At 40.6% G+C, this 15383-nt stretch overlaps 1 protein-coding gene across 1 annotated transcript in view; it reads right to left on the reverse strand.

Annotated features, from left to right (window-relative positions):
• Positions 1-15383, reverse strand: part of LOC140268187 (laminin subunit alpha-3-like) — a 58606-nt gene that overhangs the window by 18549 nt on the left and 24674 nt on the right. Inside the window, exons 13-40 of the mRNA XM_072362962.1 lie at positions 15235-15369; positions 14444-14578; positions 14083-14214; positions 12963-13015; positions 12380-12479; positions 11483-11535; positions 11221-11326; positions 9448-9547; positions 9207-9363; positions 8449-8587; positions 8132-8274; positions 7763-7866; positions 7501-7657; positions 7102-7265; positions 6834-6942; positions 6646-6743; positions 5568-5766; positions 5271-5397; positions 4865-5013; positions 4277-4392; positions 3781-3986; positions 3408-3612; positions 2512-2656; positions 2261-2401; positions 1855-2016; positions 788-889; positions 595-678; positions 24-254 (exon numbers count right to left, since the gene is read on the reverse strand). Coding sequence (XP_072219063.1) covers positions 24-254; positions 595-678; positions 788-889; positions 1855-2016; positions 2261-2401; positions 2512-2656; positions 3408-3612; positions 3781-3986; positions 4277-4392; positions 4865-5013; positions 5271-5397; positions 5568-5766; positions 6646-6743; positions 6834-6942; positions 7102-7265; positions 7501-7657; positions 7763-7866; positions 8132-8274; positions 8449-8587; positions 9207-9363; positions 9448-9547; positions 11221-11326; positions 11483-11535; positions 12380-12479; positions 12963-13015; positions 14083-14214; positions 14444-14578; positions 15235-15369 — 3752 coding nt within the window. The remainder of the gene's footprint in view (positions 1-23; positions 255-594; positions 679-787; positions 890-1854; positions 2017-2260; positions 2402-2511; positions 2657-3407; positions 3613-3780; positions 3987-4276; positions 4393-4864; positions 5014-5270; positions 5398-5567; positions 5767-6645; positions 6744-6833; positions 6943-7101; positions 7266-7500; positions 7658-7762; positions 7867-8131; positions 8275-8448; positions 8588-9206; positions 9364-9447; positions 9548-11220; positions 11327-11482; positions 11536-12379; positions 12480-12962; positions 13016-14082; positions 14215-14443; positions 14579-15234; positions 15370-15383) is intronic.

Raw genomic sequence — 15383 nt, forward strand, 5'->3', positions numbered from 1 at the left:
CTGGAGTGAGGATAACTACTAACCTCACAGGAGTCTCCGGTGTACTCAGATGGGCAGGAGCAATCCTCCACAGTATTGCCAGGACCTCCAGTCCCTGTGTTAGTGGCCTGTTCCAGGCCCACCTCCCCTAGGCTGAGTCGCTGGCTCTGAGTAAAATACAGGGCTCGGATCCTCAGGCCTGCCAGACCTGCCAAGAGAATCATGAATTCCTCTCTGGACACAGGCCTGTTGGTACTAGCATGGCGCCAGTTTCCCTGCAAACAAGACAAAGTTTGGGAAACTCACCTAAGAAATCATCGAGGGCAAGAGGGGGACTATTCAAGAGGGACATTTCAGTAGAAATAAATAAAAAAACTGAAAATATACACATAAATGGTATATTTTACTCAATTAGTTTGTTAAAGAATTTGATACAAAGCATGTTATGTGACACTATCAGACAAACTTAAAAACAAACTCAAACAACATAACTGATGAAAACATGAGTACATTGCATCCCACTCCAAAAAGTTCACATTGTGCGGCTGCTTTAGAATTAAAGCTTAGCAGTGTCACAAAGCAGTGGTGCTGAGTGAGAGGAAATGTTTATTTTACCTCTAAGAGCTGTACTCTGCCTTGATACATTCTGTCTGGAAGTGGAGCAGCTGGAGCCACGTGGATCAGATTCATATCCTGACCCTAGGGGGGTGGAACATAATGAAATGGATAACTAGGCTGCAAATCTACTAGTGAAAGAAAATAAAAAAAAGCACAACAGTAAGAGTGAAAGATAAGAGACACTACACACAGTCAGCACAATGTCAGGTCGTCTGTTGATCAGAGCCATCCCCTCATCAGGAATCCCAAAGGATTTGGACTGGTAGGTGAGAAAACCACCATAAGATGAAACCTAAAAGAAGGCAAAGAACACCAGATTTCTCTTACTTTATTTGAATAGACTTTGAAGTTCACTGAATTAAAGGCCAGAGCGTTAAAATAGACATACTGTATTACGTCTTTTTTTTTAACAAGTTGTCATGATTTCTTGGGTTCTACGTGAAATGCTTGTGACATGTTTTTTTTTTCTTGCAGTTTTGCAGGATAACAGTACGACAGCACTCAATCTTATTCTATAGCAGCTGGTTTTAGGCGGTGGAGTAAGCCCCTGCCCCTCAAGTCCAAACCTCTCCTCTGTGGGGTGTTCATCTTTTGAGAGAGGACTACACATACAAAAATCTGGACCCAAATTACATTCAGTAACCGTTGAAGCACTTCACTTTTGTATGAGAGAGTATGAAGTATCTGTCATGTGAGCACACTATTTCCCGTGTCTGCACTTCGGCCGCAGACACCTGATACTGATTCCTCATTGAGACACAACAGGTCGCAACTCGAGTCATGTATTTATCCGGCCCAGACTTGTAAAGCACAGCAACACAGAGAGGAATGCTAAAATAATGTGAATGCCAACCAGATAATGGGAGATTATTCTCAATCATGTGAGAAAAAAATCTGTCGCATATAGGCTACTAATTTCCAAGCTTTTCTGTCAGTAGCTCCTTAGTTTAAGTTTTTAAAGACTATTGTAAAAAACATATTTGACCAATGTTTAAAAGTTTGTTTTTGTAACAGCAGGTTCCAGTGTTGCACTTATACGTTGTACTACTGATTCTATAAGGTTAACAAAATGCACCACCTTTTTTCATCTGTAAATGCAGTAATGTATTGCATTGGATAATTGTTGCTGTATTGCATCTTACTTTTTTCTTACTAAAACAAAAAGGGAACATTTGACCGAAAATACCATCTACTACCATCTATTCTTGGTATTTGAGATTGTTTTCGTGGCCATGATGCTTCAGTCCACTGACTTACCCTGTCTCCCAGGTAGGACTGTGGTGCCACCCAGTGTAGAGTTTGAACTGTAGGGGAGAGCTCCTGGATATCTGCCACCACCGTGTTGCTGGCTGTATTCAGAACAGAAGGAACCTCATGCTTGTCTGGGCTTTCCAAACGCCACCCTCGCATCTCAACAAACTAATAAAAGGGAAAATGTGGCAGTTAAAGTACAATAGATATAATGTGCGACTCAAAATATTTTTCACAACAGTACAGTTATTCTACTGCATAAAAAGTAACCAAGTTACAATAAAATCAACAAGGCACCTTATGCTATGATTTTATATAACCTAACATTGAGTTATATCAACCGAAAACCCTGCAAGGAAGGCAATTTCCAAAGGCATTCAATGACATGCAGAGGCATGAAAAGCAAGCACACCTTCCCCCGGCGTTTGCTGGAGCTCTGACACTGGTCAGTGGCTCCGAAACAGAAGCAGCTGGTGCAGCCGAGTGGGTCAGAGGAGTCAAAATGGAAAGAACCTTTCCGACAAGTATCGCACCTGATGCCAGCAGTGTTTTTCTGAAAATATGGCAGTAGCGATAAAGAGAGAGTCAAAACAGCAAGGCACAAATAAAGTCAAATGAGCAAGAGGGAGTTTTTAAACCAACAATTTGATGAGCTGAACTCACCTTGCAGAGACACCGGCCTGTGTCTGGGTGGCACACGCCAGATGTGACCCCACCTTGTTGACAGTCACAAGGCACGCAGTCAGGGAAGCGATAATAACCTGCAGCACAGCGATCACACTGCCGGCCTCCAATACGAGGCTTGCAACTGCATTAAAATACACACACAGTAAATGAAATTAACAGTAAATCAACAGTGTACCTTCACAATATAAAATCCATCCTTGAAAATCTTGTATAGGTAAATAAAGTATAATTTCAATGTTTGCATTACTGTACATAGCGTCACATGGTTATTTGCTCCTCCATACACTGACACTAAAAACATCCAGTCTAACGATTTTTCACTATCAACTTTACACAAAGTGCAGCAACAGCAGGAAAATCTAACAAAATATTATTATGACAGTGTATGCATTTAAAAAGGAACCATTTTTGTTTGGATTCAGGATGTCTCTGTGACCTCCATCTCCTTGTTTAATTCCAGAACGACCAAATGGCGTTGAGATCAAAGCCCCTAATGGGTCACGTCATCTGCCAGACTGCTCACTCTTGTCATCTGGAAACAGATTTTGATGACTCTGGCTGTATGTGTTGACTTGTTGGTATGTTGCACAATGAATAAGAGCTAAATCACATGGTAAATCAACATGTATTAGAATTTAAGTATCTAATTAGTCTACAATCTTTGCACAGTACAGCTCAAGACAGAAACTGACATCTGTACACCAGAAAATTAACTGGTTGACATGTACAAAATGTTTTTTCTTGCCAGCTTTTACATTTATGTATCTAAAATGCCTGTTATAAAAAAGTTTCCTTTCTTTCACCGATAAATGCTGCACTCTTTGTTTCAATACGTGCACAGTGTTGGATGCTCCGCGGAAGCTTCAGCTCACCTGCACTGTCCAGTAATGCGGTCACACTGAAGCCCTGCGTTTGTATTAATGCCGATCGGAGAGCATTCGCAGTTCTCGCAGCCCGCCAAAGGATGGTAGCTGAAAGTCTCACTCTTACATCTATCACAGGATGGTTTGACTGTCTGCGGAGGGCAGATGCAGCGTCCTGTCACTTCGTCACACAGTCGGCGGCCACACTCACATGCTAGAGACAGAGGGAGATTACAGAGCTCACACACACAGGTTTAAATGTATTCTGAGGGTGTAAAGAACGACATTACTGCTGTGTGTATATTTTTCTATGTTTTCATAAGAGACATCTCATTGGGTATCCCCACATACTCATATTAGCCAAAAGTTAATATTCACTCACGTCTGCAGTAGGGAAACCCATAGTATCCCGTGGCACATTTTGTGCACTGACGCCCGATGACATGCTGCCTGCAGGGACACTGTCCTCCAACTGGATCACAGACGGTTCCTGTAGAACCGGACTTGTCGCAGCCACAGGGCAGTGCTCCGTCATTATAAGCTGCTACAAGAGATCTGGCTGAGTCTCCGCAGAAGCGGGAGGAGGTTCTGGGCCAAGCAAGACAAAACAAGGCATAAAGAAAAGCAGCTCTTTTAAATACAGATGTGGTATTATACATGGTCACAACTAGATGGCACCATTTTCAAAACCACCTGATGTACTAAGAGATGTTTCTGAAGATTACAAAACTGGTACAGCAAGAAAACAGTTTATCACAGATTACAAGGCAGCTTTATGTCTTGCATATTTTCACAACTAAAAAAATAACTTATCAAACGGTCGAAGAAAAATTTGATTTGGACTGCAATCAAGTTTGTATTAGGAGGTGGATACCTACTCAGTATAGAACCTTTCTCCCCTGCATTGTTGTATGAAATCTGCAGATTTATCCAGTGGTTTCTCTTTCAGGAGCTCTGGAGTGTAACTTCTATCAGGAACCAATAAGATATGATCCTAAACAAAATACAAATCACATCATTATATATGAACATACAGTTTTGCCATCAGCACCTACTCTTCGAATATGTTTAAAAGATCGAGGGAGTGAAAAAAAACAAAGAATATTAAGTGCATAAAGCATATTTTTCTAATTGGTTGTATCCAAGACAGAAAGATAAAACATGCTCCAGAACACACAAGCCAAGTCCAACTTGTCCCCTGCTTTACACAGTCTAGAGGCTTTGGTTTTATAAAGCTGTGTGGGGCTGCCAGGTGGAATACAGTCATTTCATTGTTGTTGTTGGGGATATGGCATAACACAGGGACCACAGCATGCCAAGTCCTCAGCCTGAGCAACTTCGGTTTAAAACAAAGACTTCACAAACCTACAATCTTTACAGAACTGTTTCACTAAATTCTTTCATATTTTTGCCTTTTTTCTTATTTTGATTTTGAGGGTGTTTGATATATTACTTAAAGTACTGACCAGAATAAGAGTCTTCTTAGGTGGCACAATCACAGAGATGGTGGGTAGTTGCCAAGAATTCTTTTCAAAGTCGAAGCCAATGCGGTTGTCAGCAATGACAACCTCCCTGCAGCCTGAGACTGCAGGGCAGAAGGTTGCATTTATCAGACCTGCAGGAGAAGGCAGTTTTAAAATTAGGCATGTGTGAGTCAATATCATGCTGCATAAAAATCCATCTCTCTGGCAAATCCATATAGGGAAGTGTGTCTAAGGCCTTCGATCATCTTGCCATGACACCTTTAGGCCTTTATCTGACCTTAAGAAGGAATCAGCATCCCACTGCCAGAGTAAACTCAAATATCTGAAGTGAGCCAATAAAATCAATAATTCAATTTGCTCGAAATGCAACCTCCTCTTACACACTCACCATTCCATGTGCGCCCTGCATCTATTCGCACTTCTACAGGGAAGGAGATATGTTCAGGCTGGTGATAGTGGACCACAACCACATACCTGCCTGGGAGCGGAACTGCTGGAGTGAAACTGATCTCAATCTAGGTGAAAAAAAGGGGGAAAACCTTTTAAAAAAAAGTGCTGGTGAAATTGAAAATGAGAAATACTCAATGTACAACGGCCAACTGAATGTCCCAAGCACAGGTTTGAGTTCAAAAGGGCTAAAATTATTCTACAAGGTGAGGGCAGAGTGTGGTTTTTACACTGATACCTGAGGGAATTTAAGCAGCGTCCCATCACTCTGAGGCTCATGAACAGAGAACAGCCCGGAGTGCCGTCTCGGCCTCCAATCCTCATCATCTCCTCGTATGAGAGCAGCCGCAATTGTAGACGGACGCTGCCCATCACGGGCCGCGTTCAGAATCCAGGCTGTGGAGGGCTTGCTGAACTGCCGTAGAACACAGTGTCGACTACAAACATTAAACAGCAACAAGTCTGTTACCTGAAGCCTTGTTTGCCAAATCACAGTGCAATTTAGGACGAGTAAAGTCAGCAGCAAATCACAGGTTGTAACTGTGGTAGAGACTATATTCTTTCTTTACCTCTTGATATATTGTCCTTGTTGCTTTGTTTACTTACTTCCCCATTGTGCAAAGCAAGGTTAAATTACAGTGTCAGGTGAGGAAAATCCCTGAGAATGTCACTAGTACCTTATAATAATCATGTAATAATTATGATTGTTGTAATCAATTGCAACATTTAACAATTTAAGAGCTCAATAGTATTATCTTTTTTTCCCGACAGTATGCTAATCTTAATTAAATGAGACATGTTTGCTTTCAAGGCCTTTCCAGCTATCAGTTGGTTTATAACTTTTTCATGCTCTAAGCATTGAGTAACACAGCAGACGACAGAGCTGCACCCTGACAGCAGTAAAACCTGTGATGTCCAAGCTGCTTATTAGGTTAAAAAATGAGAGTACATTTAGGCTGACTGAAGAATTTTGAGCCAAAGTTCAGCCTCAGGTAAGTGAACTCATCCAGCTGGAGGAATGCATGTGAGCACAGATGGGGAACAGATGTGCATCTCTGATCTCAGGTCTAATCTAGCATCTTGTATGTTTTAAATTGCAGCGTACATTCACAGATGCTATGCCAAAAAGGTTTAATCAAACTTCAATTGCCCATAGATTTTCCATCCAGTTGTATTAAACATAAAAATAAGGATTTAAAGGTAATGTTCTTTTAAAATGTTGGCTTCATGTGAATAAATGCAAGAAATGATTTCAATCATTTTAAGTGTGATAATTATTATTGTTAAAAGCATGCAAAGTGTGTTAAATCATTTACCTGTCTTCAGTGAAGCGTCCATGAGTGGAGACACACAGCACCTTCGGCTCTATATATTCAGTGGAGAATTCTTCTGCAGGCACTGCATAGACTTTATTCTACACAGAGAAACAATTTTATTTCAAATATCATGCTGCTGCTAAGGGGAAGATGTTATTCCAAATCTTTTGTGAAGATATTTCCCTCACCAGAAGAAATGATGCGGAGGCAGTTTGCAGAAGAATCTCCGTCCTGTGAGAGAGCTGCAGCTTTGCTACTTGATTTCTACTGTCCACTGCCACACTCCGGCACAAATAGCTGCACGGATAAGACCACAAAACAGTTGAAAAACACCCTACTTTCTAGTGTAGGACTTTATACACATTTTTTTCCAATTAATTTAGTCAAGAACAGGAAACAACAAAAATGCCAAACTAGCCTATGAGATGTTGTTAAAGCTTCCTATACAACACTCACCTGAAAGCACAGCTATAAATGTTGGCCCGAGCCAAAATCTGGCCATCTGACTGACCACTGATGAGTATGTTGACATTCTGGACAGTGTCTACTTCGTTTGCATACTCCAAAATAAGGGCATACAGGCCTGGATGAGGCACACGCAGACTGAGTACCAGCTGCGCCTACAATACACAAAAATGCATTTTATTAGGAGACATTCTGGCATTTTAAGACTCCAAATATCATTTAATGAAATAATGTCCAAAGACTGATTAAGAATTTATCTTTGCTCTAGTCTACAAACTCTAGAACTTTGTCCAATTTCATGGTTTTATTAAGGACTTTGGAACAGCTGTCATGAACCTGCTTTTTAAAGCCCAGTTTGCAAACCATGTTGTGATCTCTGGAATACTGAACCTGTCTCCCGCCGAGAGCTGCCATATAAGGGTGATCTGAGGTGGGACGCTGCTCAACAGCCTGCTTCCTACTTCGCCCTCTCTGGGTAGTGAGACGTCCCTGCAAGCCCAGCACAGAGCTGAAGCCATCCATGGCTACATGCTTGTACAACAGGCAGCTATAGCACACATAAAGAGACAAAGGAAGTGACTTCACTCGACCACCAAGAAGAGAAAAAAAGGCAGAATGTATTGAATAAGAAAAAAGAAAGAGAAATCTTTACTTTGCATCCTTGTTTGCGGTGGGTAAGTATGTGCAGGGCTCGGTAATCTTTTGCTGAAGCAGAGACGCCTCATAGTAATCCCTGGGCAGCAGCACTAAATAGTCCTAATGTGAGAGAATGAGAACATCCATTTAAGTTCTGTTAAATTCAATGTCAAATTAAAGGAAAAGATACCTTGTTTATCCCAAAGGGAAATAATAATATATCAATACAACTTTAAATGTTTTCAGTTTTATAACCAGATAGATTTTACATTTATAGTTATAAATGTACATTCAAATGTGCCTTTATGACACTGAAATATGAAAATACGTCTTCTCATTCTTATTCTTTTGACTTTTAACACAAGTTTCTTCTTAAAACACCCACCAAGAGAACGTCCTCTGCCCTTATGTGAATGATCCATTTCCCAGGATTCAATGTAAAGGGCTCAGCAAAGCCCTCTCCTGGGACAGTGAGGAAGGATGGGGTGGGACTCGGAGGGAATACTATTTCTTTACTCTGGTCTGTCCCTGCAGAACACCAAGCACAGATGACTGTAATGTGATACACTCGCAGAAAGACAAGATCACTATCAACACACGTCATGCACCAACTAACAAAAAAATGTCATGAAGGAAATGTTTTGATGATGGGTTAGATTTGACAGTTTGGTGGTGAAATCATAATGTTAGAGGCAGCCTTACCTGCAGTGCCTCTGATATTGGTAGCCTTGATGCTACCGGTCACACTGACTCTGTTGAGGTTAATGAACCGCAGAACCACACGGAATAAGTTCTGCCTCCCATCTTGTGGATCAACATGCACTGTTACTCTGACTTCACTCTGCAGGGATGACAGTTACTTACTGACTGCAATGGCACAGGTTTGAGTAGACAAGGAGTGATGGAGGAGTGATGTTAAATAGAGAAATAATGACTGGAGGATGGAGAGGTGGATGGAGAGGTTGAGCAGACAGAGCAGGTTAATTAACACACAGCTAGCTGAGGTGAAGAAAATGAAATAGAGCTAGAGGAAGGCAGGCCCTTCACTTACAGTCACAGCAAGACTGAGAGTCAGCTTCATCCACCACCAAGATCCACGCTCTCACTCGTGCTCCCCCTTTGTGTTGGGGGGTGGAGTAGTGCATTACAATATGGAAAGGTCCAGCAAAGCCAAGACTAAGCGTTAGGATCACCTCTGGCTGAAGACAAAGAGTGTTAGTGCTAAGAGAGCTGGTGTCCACATTCTCACATCAGTGATGAAATAACAGGATGCCGTGTGCTTCAAGGAGGATTATTTGTGCAAAGGCAAAAGCAAAAGATTCATGGTCGCATCAGAGTGGATCAAGAAAGAAAACCAAAGGGCCACAGCAGTCACAGATAATTCATCAAATAAACCGTCCCAAGTCATTTTTGCATTTATGCATCCAATACATCAAACACACTAATGTGAAAAGACAAACCTGTGCAGGGGACATTATAGCATATCCTCTCCAGCTGAATTCTGGGAATTCCTGGGAGCTGTAACCAAACCGTACTGGTCTGGCCTGAGGTGTTGTACCATCCTCCACCTCAAACTTCAGCTGGTGCAGAGTGGGGAAGTAGTGGCCAGGTGCTGGCCTATTAAGAGACAAAAAGTTTCATTTATTCTATGCCTACTGTATTTCATGAAAAAAAAATACAACATCTGAAACTATATCTTACTCTGTGCATTTACGGCCAATAATATTTTTCCGACACAGACACTGTCCTGAAATCTCATCACACGCCATACCAGTGGCACCTCCTACATCACACTGACAACCTGGAGAAAACAGCAGAGTGTAAAAGAAGTTACTGAAGAGTATCTTAACACCAAATGAAAATACAGTGATTCTGTTTGACAGTGTTCATCCTGCGATCCCAACCAACATGACTTTTCCATGTCTATTTTTCTTTATTTGTTTCTCGTTTTCTAATTACACTCCTCAAGGGCAGTTTGAATCAGTTTGAACAACTTCCCCATAAGCTATAAAGCCCAATGTACTTATCATTTGTGATATTAAATGTTCTAATTGCTCCTGAATGGAATTCCCATTTTATTTAAGATGGATTCAAGTACCTTGTGGCTTTGGTTTCCTACTTCATAATGCCTTTTTCAAACAAATGACTTTATTGACTTTACAAAGACATAAAGGATTGCTTCTTTGTTCTTCGTTGCATGTGTGGATTCAGGTGTGCAGATGTTGGGCAGCTAAATTGTAGCTCCAAACTCACAAATACTGGGCTTCTTTACAGTTAGTAAATTCAAGCACTTTGATGGTTCACAGCGTGTACAGCTGAATAGACAGAAACAATACCTCCCACTTCATTTCCTAAACACTTGTCCTGGTCCTCGATGGAAAACGTCACGAGGACAAAGAAAGCTGTGAGGAGGAATGAATTAATTGGGCCCTTAGGAACGACACCCACTCTGCTACGAGCACCCGACCACATACTAAAAAGGCTGACATTTAAATCTGCAATGGTGGAACCAAAGACAATATAAATAACTTTTGGCAAAGTATAACTGTTCCAAATACAGACTACAAAAAAGCCATTGGTTACCACGCATATGCATTCATACTATGTTGTTTCATGCAGGACACATCAATGAACCATAAGTGAACCTGCTGCAAAGTTCTTTTTATTATGGAGATGTTTAATTTGGAATAAAAATCATTGCCATCATAATAAAAACGGTTGCTCAATCTTTGTTTCTAATGTCTCTTTTAATTTTGGTAAGGGATGGTCCAATGTCTCCTTTGCGAAAAGAAATAATAAAGGAAGCATTGAAGCTCCTTTCCTTTGCATTTAGAGAAATGGACCAGCTTTTATCATGGCTGCCACTTAGATACTTCTGGGTCATTTCACTCAATTAGGAACTTTCCTAAGGGGAAGAAAAAAAAATACCTATTTGATCAGACCCCCTTTAAAGCTCTGACCCCAATTCGCTTCAGCCAACAGCCTTTCATTGCTAACCTCCTGCCACCATTACACTCTTTGCTTGCTTCACATCCTGTGAACGCCACTAAAGTTCCCCCCTTTGGCTTGACTTTTGCATGTTTGCTCCCCCAGCCTCTCGTCCTGCTTGACTCATTTCTGCTCCTGGTACCAAGTACTAGCTCTGGTCTCTGACACGACATTCTTCACCTTTCAGATTCATTACTTATTAAAGCCATACTGAATTTTTGTTCGAGCTTGACTCTCTGCCTTAGTGTTGTCTATCTGGAATCAGTGCTAGCCTAGCTGACATAATGTAGTGAGTTATTCTCAGACAAAGTTAAGCAGTTACTGTGTGGTCATAATTTACAGAACAGAAGAAAAATCTTTCTCACAGACGATCAAAGAGGTGCTCTATCGCAGCTTTTCTTACAATTTTTCCATGTCAATGAATACAGTAATAGTTTCATGTATCTTTGCGAGATTTGATGTTGGACTTAAAGAAGAACATCTTACTTTGACAGCCAAGGTAATCCTTTTTTCGCAGCAGGAAGTATCCATTTTTGCAGGAGTTACATGCATGGCCACAGACATTAGGCTTGCAGTGACACTGTCCAGTTATCTAAACAAAAAGATGACCAAGCAAAGAGTGACGATACAAAGATGAAGCTAAGAAATGCAGTCAAAACTCCATTCACAAAAACCTGTTGACGTTGATGTTGACAATACAATGTGGTTAGACAATGATATATCGTTTTGTGATATTGAAAACACTCACCTGTTCACATTCTCCAACCCCACTTAGTGTTCCTTTCAGATCACACTGACACTCTGGTATGAAAGAAAGGCAGAGCGGGGAAGGGTTATGAGAACGTAACGGGGGATCTGCAGTGAATGGTTCCTGATTACAGAGCTTTGTAACATTCATGGTTGAAACACAGTGACACAAAACCCTCCAATCTTCACAGATCTGCACATCAAAAGGTCCAGAGAAACTTTTATAGTCACAGCCTGCCATGCACCCATTAAAAACAAAATTCCCTCAATGTCTGGCCACAGCAAACCAAAGGCATTCTTGAGATATTAAAGGCACTTTTCCTGCTCTTGTGTCTGCAGGCAGCATGGTAGTGATAACATGTTTGAAAGGCAGAACTTTAATATAAGACAGATACCTGTTGAAAGCCTGAAGCTGTGACCTGTATAATGGGAGTAACCTTTTTATTTCCATATTAAGTATTTTAAGTTGGAAAAAGACTAAGCATGCATTAAGTAAAACTTGCAGGGGGGCAAAGGTGAAGCCATAAGATGCTGTTTTTAATGTTCATATGGGTGATGTTTACAACGTGGCCAACCGACAAAATTTCACACTGAAAGCAAAGAACGCTATAAGGAATTTGTGAATTGTTATTCTTCATTTCCCCCCTGAGGGGCTGGAAGACAGATCCGGCCCTGTTGAAAGGGGTATGTTGACATATTTTCTGGGTAAAGAGGGCAAAGACCCATATCAGTACTTAATCAGATTGCTTCTGGAACTTTACCATTCTGTTAAAAGGTTAGGTGAGAAATCAGAATTGTTTTGCTTACAGTAGGCCAGCTAAGCATTCATTCATTTAGATCACTCATGAATGAATGCTGAGATAGTTTTCTTGTTTTGTTTACGTTTCTGGAAACCCACCTACACAGCCACGAGGGTTGTCTGCAGCCAGGTTCCAGTAGAGAGGTTTACACCTGTCACACATGGTTCCTTCTACATTTGGTAGGCAGCGGCAGGAGCCCTGAAACAACAGATAAGGAATCTAAGGACTGTTGAGACTGATAGTTGCTACAAAAAGCCCGGTTACATTGTTCACAATCAGGTAGATCAAATCACTCTTGAGTGCCTCCATATTGTAAAACACAGCAAGTACTCAAGAATGGAAGTTGGCAGCTTTCTTTCTTTCTTTTTACAATATGTCCCCAGCTCTAAAAGCTGAGCATTAATTTAAGCTGTTGTTGTTTCTTCCTCTTCCAAATGAAAGGAAGTCTCTGTTCCTTTTACAATTACCTTTAAATTTCATGGGAAAAGCACTTCCTTTTTATACAGTTTAAGAGGCTGGCCAGAGTTCAGTTGTTATCAGTTATCAGTGGTGAGCCTGTTATTCCATCTGAATCCACACCCAGATTAGACCAAAACCACTATTTAGTATCAATGCTTATAGAGACTTGAGCAATAAGAAGATGTGACAAACAAAAAATTGGGCTTCTAGAGTGTAGCTTACTGTTTGAGAATCGGAGACCTCTGTTCCTGCTGTGTTGCACTTACTAATGGAGGCTGGAAAATGAGCACACAAAAGAATGCAAAATAAATAATAAATATTGTGGAATGATAGCCACAAAAAGTTGGTAATAAAACCTTAAGAGCATATTGCTGAGCCCTAATAAAAAAGGTGCTTTAACATTCAACATTAAGGACCTAAATGCCCACTCAGGCACAAGATGCAATAATGCTGATAGGAGAGTCAAGTTTTATAGGTGGCATCCTAAAACTATGCTGATCTAAAAACCCAGGTGCGACCAGCTCATTTCAATAAAGACCAAATGAGTCTACCAGAAGCAGTGTAAATTAGTTGAAATCAAGCAGCTCTGTTGATTAACAGCATCCTGGAACTTATGTATAACACAAACACAGCTTGTTTCTTTTGAGATAACACATCTTATGAACATGAGTCTGATTATCTGTTCAAGTAAAATATTTTAGATGCACTCTTTGGCTTGGATCAAAAAAGAGTGCACAAGGATATTCCTACTGGATCTATTATAGGTCCATTAAAATCTTTTTTTTTTAATAGCATAAATGAAGCTAAAAATAAACCATGAAGAGCTGCAAAAAAATGGAGTGTGGCATGTGCATTTTTCCTTCTTGTTAGACATTCCAGGTCATCTTTGACTTATTTCAATCAATCAAAAATAACACGGCTGGGCAATCAATAGAAACGTCTTCTTCTGGCATTCCAAATAAATTCATATAAATGGAGAATCACCTGTGCCTCTTTCAGCACAGCAACTCTAAGTTATGACATGCTCCTTTTCAGTGGTAAATCAGGGCACAAGTGACAGTGAATTACAAGGTACAAAAGCTTTGTATATGAGTGGAAGCGATTCATTTATATTACTTTATCCCAGAATTTTACACACTATAAGGGAAACTCACATAAAAAACATATGTAACAGGGCTAATCGAACAATCTCCAGATAAGCACTAAGCCTTTTAGTAAATACCAGCTGTCAAGAAATTGTACTAAATTACTCATAGTGACAAGCACAAAATGTGAGTAGATTGAGGTCTAGTTCTGCTCTGGAATAAAAGCTTTCATGAGTTCAATGGCATCCACAGGTTACCTGAGCACTGGGGGAATCTCAGCCCAGAGGCACAGCGGTCACACTGCTGGCCCACCACACCTGGGAGACAGAGGCACTGCCCCGATATTGGGTTACATGTCCCATAAGAGCCTTCTCGTGAACATTGGCATGCTGAGGACAGAAAATAAGCAGGATTCTTGGAAAGGTCAAATACATCGCATCTTCCTCTTCTCTTTACTGTATCATACACATTGCACAAAAACATCAGTACAAATGACAAAGTAGGATGGTACAGGACACTGTAGGAGGAGATTTTTATTTTGCTCCAACGTCATGAGAAGAGGCCACAGTAAAACCAGAAGTGACATTTAATTTTTCTCCAGGGATTAAACTCACTCACCAACACAGTCTGGGTATCCATAGTAACCTGGAGCGCATTCATCACACTCCTGTCCGTGATAGTTACTGAAGCAAATACACTGACCATTTGGACTGCAGACACCGTCAGCCATGCCAACCCCATCACAGCGACATGCTGATGAAAGAAGAAAGTAATCCTGAAGTAAACTTTAAAAAGACTCATTTAAATGTCAATATATAATTCAACTTGAAATAATTTCAACTTTCAAACATGTTAATTCTGCTGTGTTGTTATGTTAATTACAAACTGTAAATTGAAACTTTTAAAATGTCTTTTTCAAAATGAACTGTGCAAAAATAAGCTGCCTGAGGAAAGGGTCTTCAACTCCAGCTGATCATTTAACAGTTTATAGGTTGCGACTCTTTTTCTTTGTGAGGCTGTTGTCCATTCCTTAATATTATTTGTCTATATACATGGGTCAATTAATAGTTCTTCTCAAAAAATAAGCATTTAGAGCTTTTGTGCCAATTTTTGGCATAGTTTGTAGCTACCTAGCAAACATTCTGTAAAATGTATTTTAATCTACTTAAAGATTAGTCTTGACCAGAATGACTAAGAATTTCTAATTCAAAATCTATGTTTACTCACTTTAACCTGGTTCTGTTAATCTTTCACTTCACACAAGTTCACTTCTATGGTTCACTTATTAACATCCCATGACCACCTCTATCAAACAAAAGTTAAGTCCCATAATCATTCTGACAGCTAACACTGATACATTTTTACAACTGTCTGAGTAAACAGTTGTCAGCAGGGTGGTTCTGTCTCACCCTGACAGTTTGGGAAGGAGTGGTATCCAGGTCGACAGCGGTCGCATTGCTCCCCTTCCACATCCTGACGGCACAGGCAGCGCCCTGTAGCATCACATACTCCATACACTGTTCCTCTGTGGTCGCAAATACACGCTGCATGCAATCAA

This window comes from Leuresthes tenuis, unplaced genomic scaffold, assembly GCF_036924035.1.
Source record: "Leuresthes tenuis unplaced genomic scaffold, fLeuTen1.0.hap1 SCAF_14, whole genome shotgun sequence".
Taxonomy (NCBI): Eukaryota; Metazoa; Chordata; class Actinopteri; order Atheriniformes; family Atherinopsidae; genus Leuresthes; species Leuresthes tenuis.